The sequence below is a fragment of the Balaenoptera ricei genome, chromosome 1 (assembly GCF_028023285.1).
Source record: "Balaenoptera ricei isolate mBalRic1 chromosome 1, mBalRic1.hap2, whole genome shotgun sequence".
NCBI classification, from domain to species: Eukaryota; Metazoa; Chordata; class Mammalia; order Artiodactyla; family Balaenopteridae; genus Balaenoptera; species Balaenoptera ricei.
Window position 1 is genome coordinate 160,921,004 of NC_082639.1, and position 18,615 is coordinate 160,939,618.

The following is an 18,615-nucleotide window of genomic DNA, read 5'->3' on the forward strand; positions in this document are numbered from 1 at the left end:
TTCCTTTTGCCATGGCTCAAGCTGACTTTATTTAGAAACTAACAAAAGGTCTGTTGGTGAGTTTTTCACTGGCCCAGTCCATATAGAACCTTAAGTGGTGGTTGGGTCCTTTTTGGAAGAGTTGGGAGGTCTCCTCTCATGTGGATAAAAGAGGATAGAAGCAACACAGGCAGTTTGGGGGATCAGCAAGACAGAGTGGTGGCCTGTCTTTTGAACAGAGAAAGAATTCATTTGAAAGCTCTTTGGGAGGCTTTACAGCTTAGCAGAAAAAGCTGAGAGCTTTAATCCAGACAAATTTGGATCTTCCGTTTACAGCTGTGTGACCTTGACCAAGTCACTTAACACCTTTTCGCTTCAGTTTTCTCATCCCTGAAATGTGGAGAGTAATGCCTACCTTGAAGAATTGTTCTAAAGATTAGATATAATATATGTAAAGCAGTAGCCGAGTGCCTATAATTTACTAGATGCTCAAAAAATGGTAGCCGATCTAATTATCATCACCACAGAAGGAATATAGCTGTGATTGTCAAGATCACAGGTTCTGGAACCAGATTTTCTGGGCTCTGATCTTGGATTTTCTAATTACTAGCTGTGTGATTTTACAAGAAGGTTGTTGGTTGCCTCAGTTTCCTCATCTGTAAATTTTGGATAATAATAGTGTCTACCTCATGGAGTTGTTATGCTGATTAAACAAATTTTAATATATGTGAAGCCCTTAGACAGTGCTTGACCCAGAGTAAGTGTAAGTAGCAGTGACAATTTTTCTTGTCCTCAGGAGTTGGGGCCAAACATAGCTATACCAGGTAAGACCCTAGTAGATTAGATTCACCATTTATTCCCTGCGCACAGTTAAGCGTTCTTAAACCTGGCCCTAGGTAATAGTATGTCAGTCTCCATTTACTTCAGCGACCCCCATGGGCCCTCCCGAATGACAGACTCTTCCTGCCTCTTGATTTTTATGATATGGCTACATTGGGAGGAAATACGCAATTAAGTGACTCTATATAATTGTATGTCCAGTTCTTATAAAAACTCAGCAGTTGTATGTTTTGTCCTATATGGTGTCTTATCCACAAGGTGTCATGAACTACCTTGAACCAGGTTATTAACCCTGGCATGTTATTTTTAGATCCAGGCTCATAATCGTCAAGAGGAGGAAATTTGTCTTACAGTCACCCTCAGATGTCCTTGTCCTCACGGAGTTAGTAGTTAGCACTAATTGTCAGATCATTAAAGGTGTAGTGTTGAGACCCACAGGTCCCAACTGCGCCCCAGGGGAATAAAAGAACGCCAGCCCTGTTCAGCCTCCTGAGCGGCCACCATCACGACCAGCAGGCCAGGGCAGCACAAATCTCAGTCATGAGCATAACAGACTGTGGTTTACAGGGTTGTCTGTCTCATGAGGCCAAACAGAGGCTTACAAGCTTCTGCATAAATGGCTTCATATCATCCTTTTAGGGCAGGGAATGATAGAGGGCAGGTCGGGAGCAAAACATGCTTTTATGCACAGTTGGGAGGATGTTGGAGGCTGGGGCCTTCCTGTGTCTCTCTGGCTGTGCTGTCAGAATGTCACCAGGACACACCTTGGGCTTTCAGCTTGCCGGGGCACAGCCCTGGTAATCATGTCCCTTAACAACAGTGCTGGGCTCAAGGAACTTTTAGTATTCATTTTCTTGGCTCTTGTAAGCCCATAATAATTCCACAGGAGACACAGGAAGCAATGTGCGGCGGGTTCTTTAATTCTCAGAAATTCATAGCCAATTAAGTGAATTGACTTGGATCCAGTTCTTTTTTAAAGGCAAAAGCCATGTCATCTTTATTGGGAGCTGACTGTGTTAAGTGGGAGGGTTTACAAGATAAGAAGAAAAGACACTCTCTGCCATAAGGACACTCATAATTGATATGGGGAAAAATCAGACAGGCTGGGAGAGAATAATAAGCACACATGTGCGCATGGGCACACGAATCTAAAAATAGGACCCCGTGTAAAGCAGGTTTCAGTAGTCACCGGGAAGGGAGGGAAGGTGGAGGGCTCGGGAGGCACTCGTGCTTGGCTCAGCCAGGGAGAGGTAAAGGATAGCAGTTATGTTCTCAATTAGATTTGGTCCCAAGTTAATTGAAGTAAAGACTTTAATATCTAATTTCTGTGCTGCACTGAAGTATCATGCTGTGAAGAGAAAGAGAGTCATGTGGGAAGAGCTCAGTGTTAATGAAGGATTTAGGGAGAATAAGAAAAAAGTAGGGTTTGGGTTTTTCAGAGTTGAAATCCTTTCCACAGTCTCCTGCCCTTATACACCTCCACCCATCATTGGATCATTGCCCCTCGGGTTTTAATTCAGGGAAGATCGATGAGCACAGCTCTGCTTCCTAACATATTTTAGGTACAGCTAGTTAAAGAATCAGGATTAGAAAATGAATCGAACAAACTAGGATTATCTTCAACGGGAGGATGCTGAGCTGTGTTTGCCGATTTCTGCTTAAGCAGTTGGGACAGGGCATCCTTGCGTGGAATTCAGACATCCCTCCCTGGCAGCCTCTGTTAAAAGTAGAGGTTGCGGAACAAGTCTGGCAGCTCTCAGCCTGAACCCTTGTAAACAACAGATGTTCGTAACTAAGTTCTGGGGGTGGGGGTGGGGGTGGGGGTTTCTGTTGATGCTTGAAATTCTTTGAATTTACAGGCAGCATCTCGAGGATTTAGCAAAAGGAGGAAGTTGTACAGAATCGATGCCGCAGCGTACAGGTGGAAATGATGCCTCAAACATTTCCTTTGGAAGGCAAAAAGCACAGGCGTTGAGTGGACTCTGAATAGAGAGCAAGTAAACCCAGGAAGGCAGGCACAATTAAGAAAGTTCAGTTTCTTAGGTTTATTGACTTTCTGCTCTTCTCCCCGCCTGTGCCCACCACCCCCTCCCCCGCCGCCTTTTTATACACAGACTAGATTTGTCAGCCACCTCCTTGCTTCTGTTTTCTCTGGTCCTGGGTGGAAATGTGTGCCCTTCCCTATCACTGAGTTCTACATACACATACGTGCACACGTTCAGGTAGGTGTGCGGCACACTCTTCCATTAGCACCTCCTGAAGCCATTCAGGTGCTTCTAGTATACGGATTAAATGGTATTGTTAGGGGCTTTGTCTTGGATGCTAACCTGATTCTTGCACGTTCTCGGTGTTGGTTTTGCCAGGTCTCCTTTACATCATTAACTGGAAGTGAATGAAGATAATGTGGCTTATAAAGAATTCAGTGATGCCTCTTTTTTTTTTGTCCTCACCCCACTCCCGGCCCCCAGATACACATACTGAGTTTCCAGACAGCTGATGAATGATTAAGAAACCTACTTTACAGCATAGTTCAGGGAAGCCATATGGAAAAAATATATATAATACAAAAAATATATATATAATGTAAAAGTGATTTATCAGATCTGGACCTGTTTTTGAGCCATTCTAGCCAGAAAGAATTGGTTTGAAAATCTTGGATAAGGTTTCTTGCTTATTATTTTGGGGGCTGAGAACATCCTTGTGCCATTATTTCTTCTGAAAAACAAGTCCACTCCTGGCCCTCTTGTGAATTAGCATAGAAAGTTTTGGTGAACACCAATCCTACTATTCGAGGTTCACTTATTCTTTCAGCAAACATTTATTCAGCACTTATTCTAGGGCTGTTCTAGGAATTAAATATGCACAGAAGACTAAGCCAGTATTCTAGCTTATAGAGGTTACCAGTTAATGTGAAACATTTAAGGTTGTATATATATGCATGTGTGAATGTGTGTGTTCTGACAAGGTATAGAGTTCAAGACTGAAGAGCCAGAATTGTAGAGGGACCTTTTTAGTCACCTGTATTACATGTGATTCAGTAATAGACACTCGGCTGCATCTTCATCATCAACAATGACCAACAGGTTCTGGCAGGTGCTGGGGTCACGAAGATTTATAGGACCCAGCCTCTGCCCTCAGGAGGCTCGTCATGTCATGTGGAAGACAGAAGGTTTATACGAAGAAAGACAACACAAAGTAGCATATATTTACTGCCAAAGGAAAGAAAGATGGGAGAACTGATATCATTTTCATCCAGAATGGGATCTTTAAATTTTTTCTGGACATAATTTTAGACTTACAGAAAAATTGCAATAGGTCAGAGAATTTCTGTATACCATTTACCCAGATTGTCCAAAAATGTTAACATATTAACATTTGCTTTATATTTCTCTTTCTTTCTCTCTCTCCATATACAACTCATGCACATACATATTTTGTTTTTATGAAACACTTGAGCATAAGTTACAGGCATGATACCCCTTTAATCCTACATACTTTAATGTGTATTTACGAAAAATAAAGTTGTTCTCTGACCCAATGGTAGTAGTTATCAAAATCAGGGTGTACATATTGACACAATAATGTTGTATAATCTACAGACATTCAGATCTACCATTTGTTTCAAATATTTTCTTTTTGTCAAAACAAAGTCCAAGATTATGCATTTCATTCAGTTGTCTCTTTAGTTTCCTTTAATGTGGAAAGATTTCTAGGTCTTTCTTTGTATTTCATGACATTGACATCTTGCGGGAACATTCAGCCCAGCTATTTTGTAGAATATTCTCTAATTTGACATTAACATTAACTTCTGTTAATGTCTAACATTTCTTTATTCAGGTTATGTACTTTGGGCAGGAATACCATAGAAGGGATGTTGTATTCTTCTCAATGTACCATGTGAGGAGGCACTTGCCAATGATTTGTCCCATTTGAGACCATGTAAATATCATGTTATTTTTCAAACCTTACACCCACTAGTTTTAGCATCTATTGATGATTCTTGCTTGAATCAGTTATTACTATGATGGTTACCAAATGGTAATTTTTCTAGTTTCCATCATTCCTTCTACATTTATCAGTTAGGATTCTACTGTAAGGAAGAGAATCTCCTTCTGTATTTGTCTGGTGGTTTGTTTGTTTATATCAACGTGGACTCATGGATTCTGATTTTATTCAGTAGTTTATAATCTTTTAACATCTTTATTTTAATGCTCATATTGTCCCAGATTTGGCTAGTAGAGTCCCTTCAGGCTGGTTCCTGTGTCCTTTTGACATGTCCCCATCATTCTTTGAGTACTTCTTATACTTCCTGGCGCAACAAGATGTTCTAGGTACATCTTGTATTTTCCTTGTTTCAGCTCTGGAGCCATTTCTTCAAAGAGCCCTGGTTTCTTTTAGTGGGGAGTGGTATTTAGAAACCATGGATGCTACGTGTGCTCTTTGTTACTGGAGTACCATTGTTTAGAGTCCCCCTCAGCAGACAGAGGTAGTAAATAGATGTATGTATGTGCACACACATTTACCCACATACTTCTATATCAATTTCTCTATCTGTCTGTGTGTTATCTATATTGAAGCCTGTGAGTTCACATTGGTATCTTCAATTCCAACCAAATACTACATGTTTTATTCTATTTTCTCCCCTTTCCGTATTTGTAACTCTGTTCTCTGAACACTGAGAAAGCTGGTACGCATTATCCATAATATATTTATTTACTCATTCCTAGAGTATACACAGAGTTTCAGAATTGCTAACCCATGCTCTGAAACAGGCATGACTACTACTAACTAGATTTCAATAGTGGTTTGAAATTTTTTTGTTTTTGTTTTTAGCCCTGAGGACCAAAACACAGTGTTCAAAAGTCCAGACAAAGCATACACTGAGGACCATCCTGTGGACACCCCCCCAGCCCCCCCATCCCTGGGCCTGCTGTGACTCTGGGAAAGCCATTTTATGGATTGGGACCCTTGCCGCTTTCTCCTAAGACTACTCCTCCCCTGTTCTCCCTGGCGTTCTCCATGGTCACCTCCGTTGCATTTAGGGAACCAAGAATCTAGCTTTCATCTCAGTTCTAGGCTGTGATTGTGAGGACTGTTTATCAGTAGTTCATGTAATATGCTTGATGTAGGACCTTTGGATGAGCTCGATCTGGTCCCTCAGAGGTGAAGCCTCAGGGCACTGCTCATTGACACATGAGCTTGTAGAATTTTCAGCCCTGTTTGCTAACTCCCAGTTCTGATGGCCCTGCTGCTTCTCCTCCTTGGCCTTCTTCACTCAGATGCCCTGGCCTCTCTAACAGCTCTTTTGCATCATCTCTGACCTGGACATTTTCTCCTCTCTGTCTGGGGATGGCTTCCAGATTCCCCTTCCTCCGCCCTATTTAACCCTCTTCCCACACACTCATTTTATTTCTCCCCTTCCTCCAGACACATATAACATGGTCAGCGCTGCTGATTCCAGCTGTTCTGAATCTTGCCTACAGCTGAAGTTCAAAAACAGATGGACCCAAAGCATCCTAGATGCTGTGCCAATATCCACCACATGAAAACAAATTACTAAAAAGCATCAGGGAATTTTAGAATAGTTTTGAGGTTTGACTCTCTGTCTTCTCAGTGGTCCTCCCTGCCCGCTCCCCCATCTCCCCCTGCCCCCTCCCATGTTCTATCTCGCCACCCTTCCGTCTCTTCTCCATATGCCTCGTTTGGCAAGGGCTGGTTTCTAAAACCTTAGCCCCTGTGTTCACCCTCTCTGTATGCAGATAGCTCTAACCATTGGGGTGAGACTGTGTTGACAATCAGGCTGGGTTGTTGCTCTTTTTCTAATTGTTTGTGCCCTTTTTGAATCTTCCATCAAGGACTAAGGAATTTCTGTCCTTTTGGTCATGTAGAGAAAGTGAGGCTGCATCTCTCTGTCTTTAAATGTGGGTATTGACAGGTCAGGGAAGTCGCTAACTTGAGAATAAAGTATATGTTCCTCTAATGACTTTATCAGTAGGGGTGCACAGTGGTGCCAGTCCCACAGGCTGCCCCTGCGTATTCTAGACAGGGAGCGTGTTCCTCAAGTAGCAGTGACATTGTGCCCACACCATTGCTTTCAGAGTCCTTATTCTTGGAATTTGCCATCAGCTTTCTCCTAGTGTTCTGTAGAACATTGTTTAACTTCAACATTTCTAGTCACCCTAAACATAAGGGGAAAAGAATCAACATGGTGGGGCCACATATCTTACAGGTGCGTCTTGCAGACACTGGCTGTCGTTTACAGAGCATCAGGAGAAAGCTGTTGGCATAGTCCAGTAATATCAGGCATCTACTGTGACCAGAGTATTAGACCCTGTAGGAACTGTCCCCAAGAGAAGTCCTCAGGGACCCCTGACTCATGCGAAGTAAGATGTGTATGTACCTAACATCCTCCTCCCTCCCTCCCTCCCTTCTTTCCTTCCTCCCTCTTTCTCTCCCTTCTTTGGAGGTGAATACTTTGAAGAAGTCCTCAGATTCTCAAAAGGGTCTGGGGTGTGTAATCACCCCCCCCCCCCCAAATATCTTATATTGCAAGCTGGAATACACACACAGACATATGTATATTTTAAAACAAATAACTAACAACAACATTTTTGTAAAACAAAACCTAGGTATCTTTGCTCTATGTGATGTACTCTGATATTTTCTACTCTGTTCTGTGTTATTCTGTTCCACTGTTTTCTGTTTCATTTTCTGAGAAATGCTAGCTGGTGACCCACTAAGTTGACTTTTTTTAACCCCACTAATGGGTTGTATCCCACAGTTTGAAAAACATTGCTTTAAGAACATTTGTTCTTAAAATTTTGGTGTGCATAAAATAACCTGGGATGGGTATTTAAAATGCAGACTCTTGAGCATCACTCCACTTGTAGCAAATCAGAATCTCTGGCAAGAGGGGCACAGGAATCCAGATTTTAAACAAGCACTACAGGTGATTCTGATGCAAGGTGATTTGGGGTCCTGAACACTCACACTTAGAGAAACTACTCTCTTATGGACTTAGGAGCATGGCTGCTCAAGGCTTCAGGTCACACACTTGCCTGGAGATGGTAGATATTAGTGAGAATCATCTGAATCCAGACTGAGAATCTTCCCCTTATAGAGTGATCCCGGTCACCCACACTCATTCCTGGACCTTGCTGTCCTTTGATCGTCCTCTTTTCCTGGTATCTATTATAACTCTCGTGAAGGCAGAGAGGGAGTTAACTGAGGCCACAGAATAGGGAGCGAAGGAACTGAAGGGTCATTTTACAGAGTGGCTGGGGTGTGGCTCAGCCCTCCAGTAGGTGACCACAGCCAATCCCAAATTAGAATTGGGTGGGATTCAAAACTGCTTTTCCTAGTCACTTGCCTTTCATGTGTAACCACATGCAGTGTGTCAACATGCTTCCCGGCGCCATTAGGCACCAGCAGTTTTGCTCCCTCTGGGTTCATGGACCCTTGGTATTCCTGTTATGTGTTGTCTTAGAATAGCTCTGTGCTCTGGGGCTTGGGCAGCTGAGCATTGCCCATTAACTCTTTCAGCACCAGTGCTTTATAGATGCTAAGAGCATCTTAGCTGAAATAGAGCAACAACCACAGTAAAATAAGAAAATGATTGCTAGTCGGGACACCTGGTTCCTTGCCTTGCTCTGCCATTATCTCTGTGACTCCAGGCTCCCTGAGCCTCAATTTCCTCACTTAGAAAATGACAAGTTTGTTCTAGACTCTAGACCATCTTGAAAGGCCCTTCTAGCTCTGAAATACCAGGATACTGGTTTTTTTTTTTTAAATTAATTAATTATATTTATTTTTGGCTGTGTTGGGTCTTTGTTGCTGTGCGTGGGCTTTCTCTAGTTGCCACAAGCGGGGTCTACTCTTCGTTGTGGTGCACAGGCTTCTCATTGCAGTGGCTTCTCTTGTTGCAGAGCACGGGCTCTAGGGTGCACAGGCTTCAGTAGTTGTGGCACATGGGCTCAGTAGTTGTGGCTCATGGGCTCTAGAGCGCAGGCTCAGTAGTTGTGGCTCACGGGCTTAGTTGCTCCACGGCATGTGGGATCTTCCCAGACCTGGGCTCAAACCCGTGTCCCCTGCATTGGCAGGCGGATTCTTAACCACTGTGCCACCAGGGAAGCCCAGGATTCTGTTTTTTGTACGCTCTGGTGCTTCTGGTGCTTCTCCTTGCACTTTTTAAAAGACTTTTAGTCTTCCCTTTAAAGCCTCTCCTAGGTCTCCTCTCCACAGGAGATTCACTGAGGTTGGGAATTTCCCGAGAACCAGATGATAAATTAATAGCAACAAAATGTATTCCTATTTAGTGCACGGACAAAGTATGAAATTTATAAAGCAAGTACATTGCAACTTGGGTAATAAGGCATGGGAATTTGGGGACATGTTTGTCTTTTCAGACATGACTCTAGCTACTTTGTTTTGTGCGTGTAAATACATTGTATGGACTGCCAAGTAACTAACATAGCTATAACAATAATAACACATGATGACGATACTGATATGTAGGTGTAGAACATTTTAGTGTTTATGATTTTTTTTTTATGGACATTACCTCGTGTGACTTGATCTTCATAATAGCCATGTGAGTTAGGCAGGGCAGGTCTGCTGTCCCCATTTATTTTTTTTTAAGTAGATGAAGAAATGTTGAGGCCCAGAGTGCATCCGTGACTTATCCAAGATTACCTGGCCAGCAAGTGGCAGAATTAAGACTAGACTGTAGGTCGTAAGCATGGTTCAGAGTGCTTTCCACAGAATACCACCTTGCTGAGATGGGGTATCATTGTTCATCCAGAGTTCCTTATAGACCAGTAGAACTCAGTAACCGACTAACCTGGAAATTGACCAAGGCGTCTTTTACTCCACCCATCCCTTTAAAATTTTGCCAGCAAAGTATCGGCATGGTTAATAATATGCTGTAATTTACAGCACACAAACCAATGGGTGAACAAATTCAGTCACTCAGCAGCCTCCCAGATTCATGCTGCAGTAGTTGATTAGGCAAGATTGATGGAGGCTGAAGATATTAACTATTCATTAAATGAATTGTCTTACTGTGCTCTACATTTAACAGGGTTTCTGTGGCTGTGACATCTGTCATTAGTGGATGATGATTAACTACCCACCCATTGTTGGTGATAGACGTTCATTGAATATTCCAAACTATCCCCTGTCCTCAAGAGCCTTCCTTCTAGTAAGCAAGATAAATATCAAAATAACACATGAGAACTGATAATGATGCAGGCAGCAGATCTGATGAGTATTTAGACTTCATTCCATGTAGCTCTGTAGTTTCACAGAACCAAATCATTTTACTTTATTTCTCCTTTCTCATTGTTATCATGAGCCAAGTAAGGAAACATATTGCCTCATTAACAGGTATTCTGGAGGGGGAGGTCTGAATCTAAGGGATACCCTTTCTTCCCAAGTGGCTTGTTGGTTCTTGACACGCTAAATGACCATTTGCCAGGCAAGAGGAGTTACTGGCTGTAGATCAAGCTTCTCCGCTCTTGCCTGGTGCCTGAGAGATGCCTGCTCCCGAGGTAGTGGTTACTGCTTTGGAAATGTGTGTGGATTTCTGAGTGACATCATTCCAGTTTGGCAGAAACAGGTATTTATTTTTCTAGAATGAACTACCAGGAGTGAGCCAAACTGTCTGTCTCAGTCATCTCCCAAGATTTCATTCATTAAAAAAAAATCTGCTAACACATCTGCATGTATTTTTTTTTCTCTGTATGTTTGTCATGTGCTATAATTACTTATGGGGTTTCTGGCGACATCTTAATTAACTACAGAAGAAAAAACTGAAGATATAACTGTAGAGTTGTTCGCAGGTTATTCTATGGAATATGTGTATCTAACTGTTAATGTAGATGGTTATAAAATCTTTTTAAACTGAGAAACATATATGACTTTTTCTTCCTTGGTCATCAATCATATGTCTTTTGCTCTTGCTATGATATTTCATTTTAATTAAGTGAATTAGTCAGCTCAGACTTTTGAATGATCACAGCCTATTTTGGGGGTTTGACGGGGGAAATTTTAATACATAAGTAAATTTCTAGGCCCTTAGTTCTGTGGATCATATTGGCATAGTTTTTGTTCTCCAGCATTTTGATTGTACCCAGAGTACACAAGGAGGGTTTAGTAACCTCTTTGTTTGTACCTCCCTATAGTTCTGAGAATGCTAGTGGCAGGACATGGGATATAAATGAAGGGAACGACCCAGGTCTGCAGAAGCCATGAATGGGCTGGTGGGAAGGTAGATCTTCTAAGTCAGCCAAATCAGGGTTTCATGATGGGCCATCCAAGCCAGTGTACACTCAAGCATCAAGACTGGGGTAAGATGTGGGTTATAGCTGATCGACAGTTTAGGAGCAGGATCCAGGAGGTCTGTAAACATGGCAGAAGCAGGTCAGAAGCAAGAATTTTGCTCCCTTTAACCCTAGTGCCCAGAACAGTGCCTGGCACATAGTGGTGCTCAATCAGTATTTGTTGAATGAATGAACGAAATAAGAAGACTTTAGAGATCAGGGACTCAGAGAAGAAGACTGGACAATAAGCTGTCAGAAATCTAGGCAAGAAATTGGGATGGAAAAGATTCAAATCTTGCATCAACCCTGGCCCCCCGCCCTCCCCCCCAAAACCAAGTTTCTTCTCACAGGGTCCACAGAGCTGTCCTGAGTGAGCCTCTAACCTTCTCTCACCATGAACATGGGATGGGGTGGGGGGTGCTTGAAGGGCAGGCAAAGTCTCTCACCTGACATAAATTGTTGGAGACATTTCCATTTCGCTTCTACAATGGCTCAGATTTGGGAACCACTCCCAGTTCTCTGACCTAACTCAGAGGAACCTTGGCCCTACAGTCATTCAGGAAATAGTCATTAAGATGTCAGACACGTGCTAGCCCAGTTCTCAACTTCAAAGCAGATTCCTAAGCTCCCAGATCTTGAATATGCCATTATCCCAAGGGTGTGGCTGGGCTCCTTGGAACTAATCCAGAGCCACAAGAATTCCATTTCCATACAGCTCTTCCCCCAAATCTGATTATAGGGGACAGTTTAGACTATTTTGAGTAAGGTGGGTACACCACTGCTTGAATCCTTTCTAATCATCTGTCTAGGCTACTGAAGACAATTTGTGGTATTAACTTGTCCCTGAAAATTTGAAAGCTGCTTTCTCCATACATAGAATATACATTTTTTGCCTTCGGCCCTTTTTTCTTTCTGTCTCTGAACTCTCCTACTCTGATCTCATTGCTGGCAAAACTGAAGCTGTAGCTGTGATAAGCCCAGGGAAGTGTGCCTGCCCCCTCCCTGCCTGCCCGCCTACCTATCTTTGAAAGATACCTCCAGGCTGCCACTGTACTACTGGGTCACACAACCAGCAGCAACCATTATAGGCAGAATCTTTTTCAAGTCAGTTCTCACCTTGGTGATTTTTTTCCCCTCCTTCTTTTAACACCTTCCCCAGCAAATCCCATCCATCCTCTGGCTTATCTGGGTCAGCAAGGGTCTGATTTTATGCATGGCACTGTCAAGCCATAAATCCGCTGCGGCTTTGCCTCTCTATCCAGCCGGTCTGCTTCTGTCAGCATCAGCAAAATGCATAATAGAAAAAGTAAGCCAGCAAGGCTAATAACACTCATCTGAATAAAATAATCTCTTTGGCTGCCTCAGTTCACTTCATTTTAATCAAGGTACCAGGAAGGAATTGAGGTTTGAAAATCTAGCCTCCTCCTTGTCACTAGTTTCCTGTCCAACTATCACTAAATGATCCCTTTTATTTTTTTTTTATCCTCCTCATAGTTGGGTACTTAATAATCTATATTGAATGATGTATTTGTTTAACTCATCTGGGTGTTTGTATACCCTCACATGTATGTCTGTTTTTAAAAGTGAGAAACCACATTCTTCTTAGATGTATTGACATTTGCCATCTTTATATACAGACTGACAGGTTTGATAGGAATGTTGGGAAAGGGGGCTCGGTGGAAGCTGCAGAAGCATCTAGGTTTCTGGCAATCTGGGCTCCCTTTGGCTTCTTTCCTGTCTACCTCAGCACAGTTTCCTGTGTGGAACGCAGGACTGATCCTTCCACCTTGCCCCTTGGCAGAGGACAGTGGAAGATTAAATTCTGCTCTCCTGTTGGTATCTCCCTCCTGTCTTCCCAGAGACTTACAGCTGCTTGGTTAATTGCCTGTTGCTGCAGTCTGATCCCAACCATTATTTGCTGAGGGCTGTGCATTTGCAGCAGGCTGAGCTCTTGGCCCTGGCCCAGGGCCGGGTGAGGGGCATGTTGGAAATTGATGAACGCTGAATCCTAGTTTGTTTGGAAATAAAAATAATAATATTTCTTCACATTTGTATAGTGCTTTACTGTTGATGTAATTTTTTTGCATTCATCATCTCATTTGAGCCACACAACAGCCCCATGAGGTGGGCAAGTCAGAGACCATTGGCCCAAAGGGAAACGTACCTCAGTAGAACAACGCAGAAGCTCAAGCCGTCCGGTAATGCCAGGCTTGTGTCATGCAGCCCATCTGCAGAGCTGTGAACATAGTCATGATTAATTAAATGGCACCTTAGGCCAGGAGAGCTTGCAGGATTTTACAGTCATGCTTTGAAGATCTTTGGGGAGCTAGATGTACAACAACAGGACATGTGTCCATTTTATAGATGAGACAATTGAAACTGAACAGAGGGGATATGGAAAAGAGGAAGTGTTCTGTCGAGGCCAACTTGGACCTTTATGGAGTTAGCTCTTCACCTTAGGTATTTTAGAGAAATCCATTTAAGGATTTGTTGATTAAGTTTGTTGAATGTTCATAAATAGTCTAAGTTGAAGGAGAAAAACTGGGCTAATGTATTTGAAGCTAATGATTCAGCTGTGCGGGTTTAGCTCTTTCAGATAATCATTTACAATGATCATTCTGTGGATGCATAGTTGGCTCGTGACTTTCTGAGCCTCCTTTTTTTCCTGGTGTTTTTTTTTTTTGACTCCAGAGTCATTCCCTCTCAATTACAGTATTACATTTTCTTGATCTTCCTCCTGAAAAAATTTTTAAGTAATAAAAATACTTCTGGATATTTTGTCTGCTTTTTAAGGATTAGTGTTTGAGGAGGTTTGCAGCTGTTCAGCACATGCCTAAGGGATGCAGCCCCTTTTCTTTAAATGCCCAAGTATCACACAACCTAAGACTCCGTGGGTGGGGAAAGTAAAGAAACTGTACAAACAAATGATAGATGGAAAAGATATAAAGACAAATTTCAATCTCCTGACCAAATGACGCTCTCTTGGCTCTAGCAGCCCCAAATAAAACCAGGCTGCAAAGCTGCTGAAGCAGGAAACCACTCTCGCAGAACCTTAATTTGCTCCCTATGAAATCACGTCTCGTTGAGTTGCTCATTTTCCAGCCTGAAGTGTGTTTTGCCTTTGTTCATGTTGGCTGGGAAAATTGCCTCTACAATGGAGTTGTGTTCCCCTCCTACTGCATGCCCCACACCTCTCCTTCCCCACCACTCTCCCAAAATAAATAAATGAATTAAAACACCTCCGTTGGAAGGAGAAATAAGTCTGAGAAAGCATACAAACTCAAAGAGCCAAAAATATTGTATGAAAACTACAGTAATAGTAAAAAAAAAAGAGTGGGAAACCCTGGGAGAAGCAGACAACAGAGTCTAGTACTTTTTTTTAGGGCCACAGACTCCTTTTTTAAAATAAAAATCTTACATAGAACTCCCATATATGCAACAGATCAAAGCAGTGTTTCATAGGTGTACATCTACTTTTAAAGTGCCAATTTGTAAAGAGTACTTATTACAGAGTTAATCAGTAGAAACCATGAGGCTGGGTTTATGAACCCAGATTATGAATCAGAGTTGCAGTTTTATATCAGTTTCAGCATCCAAGTTATTTCAGGTTCTGGTTTGGGTTGCTCAATATCAAGAAATCCCAACTCACGCAGACGAGTTGTCATAATCTTGAGGTAGTTTTAAATTGATTTAGATGCTTGAAAAAGAAGGATGTTTTCTGCTTTAAAGTTGAATCACTGACATTACCCAGAAGCTATTCCTATTCTCCTTCATTAGTATTAATTGGATAAATGGAAATGTATAATAAGCCTAACAACAACTGATAATGAGATGAGATGATATTGAGCATGTATATCCTTACTACCCAACTGTGGTCTACCATGAACCCAGCATAGGCCCCTAAGCCTTCTGTGGCACGTAATTGAACTTGGCCACTGTGTGTCAAATCATGTGCTCACCTGAACAGCTTTACTCAAGGAGGCACACAGGTTGAATTAAAAACTAAACCTGTGCAGAGCAACATTCATTCTAATCGATAGCACGTTTTCCAGCAGTCTGGATACATGCATTGATTCTTTATTCCAAAGCTTGCATATAACAAAGCTCACCTCAGCAGCCCATGAGACATTGTGGTGGTATCTACTGCAGGGAAACTGGGTCCTGGGTCCTTTACATATTTCAGTGGGGGTTGTTCATTTGAATGGGTATATTACAGTTGTTTGAAACTGAAATATGATTCTCTGTAACTCCAGCATTTCTCAGAACACATTTTAAAGCTTCTGCTCACTGAAACTAATAATGGCTGTCCCACCACATGCTGTAAGAATGGAAATAAATACATGTGGTAAAAGTTTTTGTAGCACCTTAGAAGTTTTTAATAAATATAAATTTATGAGTGTTAAGTGATAAGGCATTTTAAAAGAGTCCCACTTCTGCCCATCCTTCTTATTAACTCATCTTTGTTTACTCAAGGGTCCCCTTGGGATTTATGCTCTGCATCCTCTTGCATGGTGTTGAACCGGTTTTGCCTCTCCTGCCTCACTTGTGATCTGTGATGTACATTGGTGAGCTAGGAGGCCCCTTGTTCATACCTTTAACCTTTTGTTATATTATAGGTCTTCCTTTGTCTCCCACACTGTACTGTGACATCAGCACTTTTATAACCACTAAAGCTCCTACTACTGTACTTTGTTCATTTAAGATTACAAATGTTTATACATTTATAAAATTGAATTGTAGTATTGTTTTTATGTGTGTAAAGCACTCTAGGAGAAGAACAAAGGGGGACCACCAACCCACATTCATCTGCAAGAAACTGATTGAAACCAGTTGTAAAGATGAGAGGAGATCTGCCCTTTTAAAAAGCAAGTGTAATTGCCTGGTATATCCCATGCTTACTGAGGACATGGATGTCTTGCCACCCCAAAAAAATTAGATTCCTTAGGATTTTGTAACTGAGACTGATTTGGAATCAATTTGAAAGTTTTCTTGCAGTGGAAATATCAAATATTGCTGAATGCTTGTGCTTAGATCTCACCGTTTTGAGTTTAGGATTGTTTCCTATTTACCTTTTTTTTTTCCCAGATGCTAGAAATTTTGAAAGGAGTGGACTAATTACATGTATCTCTCTCTCTTAGCTAGTATATATTTTTAATTTCCATAGAAATCTTTTAATTTCCCTAGAAAGGTAAGTGGGTACAATTGTTCCCACAGTGGTCAGCACATACATGTTAGGGATTTTGACCACAGAAGTGTGGCGCCTGGGGCAGCGGGTGGGGGAGGAGTGCAGGTATAAAACAGTTTCAGTTTGGACTCTAATATTCATTGGTTTGAAGCAGCCTGTTGGTGCTGGTCAGACAGATATTTTGATTTAATGGCGTGTTCAGAAGCCAGAATAGGTGTGGCGTGATTATTTGTTAATAGTTACCTTCCGACTGAACTGAAAGAGCCCTTCTGAGTTGAATTCCATGCTCTACAAGTCACAGGTGCCTGGCAGCAGGAAGGGAGGCGGTGCAGACTCGCTAACCAAGCCACTCTCAGCTCACTTTCTTTGCATTAAGAGTCTGTCTGTAGGGAGGGGAGAGGGGAAACGGGAACAAACTGGTTGTGATACTTTGCAGTGATTACAAGCATTCTCTTTTCAATTACAGGGCTTGTTCTCGAATGCCAGCATTGCCACTTTTTAGCTATGTGACCTTGAACAAGATATTTAACCTTTCTTAGTCCAACTTTCCTCATCTGCTGAATGTGGTTGATAACCCCCACTTCATCAAGTTTTGTAGAGTTCAAGTTAAACAACATGAGTATAGGGCCCAGCCATGGGCCAAGTACACAGTAAGCGCTTGATAAATAACCCCTACCTTCTGTTTCTCTCCTTTAAGAAGTCCAACGTGCAGATGCAAAACTCTGTGTTGCTTAAATTAGTGCTGTGAGCTGATTATGTAATCAATAATTCTTTTGGATCACAGCATTTTCAGTAGAAATGAGCATCTAGGTTTGGTGCTTTACTGCTCCACTCAGGCTGTAGACATCTTTGGAACACATGTGTTCAGATACAGTTTATGCTCTTGGTTGTATGGGACATGAGAAAATGGCTCAATCAATGAAATCAAACCTCTGTAGATGTGTTCTGTAGGACTGAAGAGTTTTCAGTGACTTTTTTATGGCAAATGCATCCACAGTTGTCTTCATTGAATCCTACGAGAGATGAATGTGTGGGGATTTATTTAGTCTGTAGTGTAGATTTTTGCCTAGAGACTAACTTTTCCCTCTAATTCTAGACACAAACCAAATGATTTAGTGGTTGAGGTCATGGAATTTGGAGTCAGACCTCCTAGAATCATTCTAGTCAGCACAGAACTATGGTTCTGGTCCCTGACTCCCTTTTACTGTCTCTGTGACTCCTTACTAGCTGTGGGCAAGTGACAACCTCTCTGAGTGTTTTTTTTTAATCAGTAAAATGGAGATAATGGTAGTTCTTTTCTGACAACAAAATGATGGAGCTTAGATGGGATAATGCATATAAAGATTTTACCAAGTTTCTAGAACATAATAGATGCTCAACAGATAAACCTGCTTCTTCTTCTCCTCTTTCCCTCTTCCTCTCTCCTCCTTCTCCTTTTCATTATTCTTATTTTCTCCCTTTTTCCTCCACTGAGTTTTTAGAAAAAGAGAAAACTAGAGTTGCAACTTCAGGAAAGACATCTTTATTTCTGGTTTGGCTCTGATTGCTGTGATTTTGTGACATGGACTGTAGTCATAGATGTTGGCCCTGCCTGCTTACCAACGCTGATTTTTTTTCTTTCTTGCTGTTTCTCACAGGAAGGATCAAAATGTTCTCTCTCCAGTCAACTGCTGGAATCTCCTCTTAAACCAGGTGAAGCGGGAGAGCAGGGACCACACCACCCTGAGTGACATCTACCTGAATAATATCATTCCTCGATTTGTCCAAGTCAGCGAGGACTCAGGAAGACTCTTTAAAAAGGTAAATAGCTATTTCTAGTCACAGACACAGTCTTGTAAGTAAGAGAAAGAATATCTTATTGGCCCACTTAAAAGGCTTTCCATGGGTCTTGCCCTGCCATGTACTTATGGAGAAAAAATATTGAATTGGCTTTTTTTCTTCTTTTCTGAGTTGAATGTATAGTAGCCCTGAGAAAGTAGCCATTTGCAAGGTACAACCCCAGGACTGGCAGCATAATTCATAATTTGCGTATATTAATAATGACTGTGTTTGGTTGATTTCCTAAGTGGTTTGTGAAGCTGTTGAGATGCGGAAACCTTCTGTGTCATTTCATGATTTCTTCTTCTAGTTCATTTAGCAAATCCATGTATGTTTATGTTTTTGGTTTAGTTCTCTTTCCAAGTTCTCATCTTGGCCAAGGTGAACTCATGAGTTTGGTTATTCTTATCATGACGTATCTTTGTCTTTGGGTCCCTGAATGCTTTGTTCCTTTTTTTTTTTTTTTTTTTTTTT

At 41.7% G+C, this 18,615-nt stretch overlaps 1 protein-coding gene across 10 annotated transcripts in view; it reads left to right on the plus strand.

Annotated features, from left to right (window-relative positions):
• SRGAP2 (SLIT-ROBO Rho GTPase activating protein 2) overlaps nt 1–18,615 on the plus strand; it is a 236,138-nt gene that overhangs the window by 99,868 nt on the left and 117,655 nt on the right. For all 10 annotated transcript variants that reach the window (XM_059940413.1, XM_059940431.1, XM_059940422.1 and 7 more), the window contains one exon: nt 17,961–18,123. In XM_059940413.1, the coding sequence (XP_059796396.1) occupies nt 17,961–18,123 (163 nt within the window). The remainder of the gene's footprint in view (nt 1–17,960; nt 18,124–18,615) is intronic.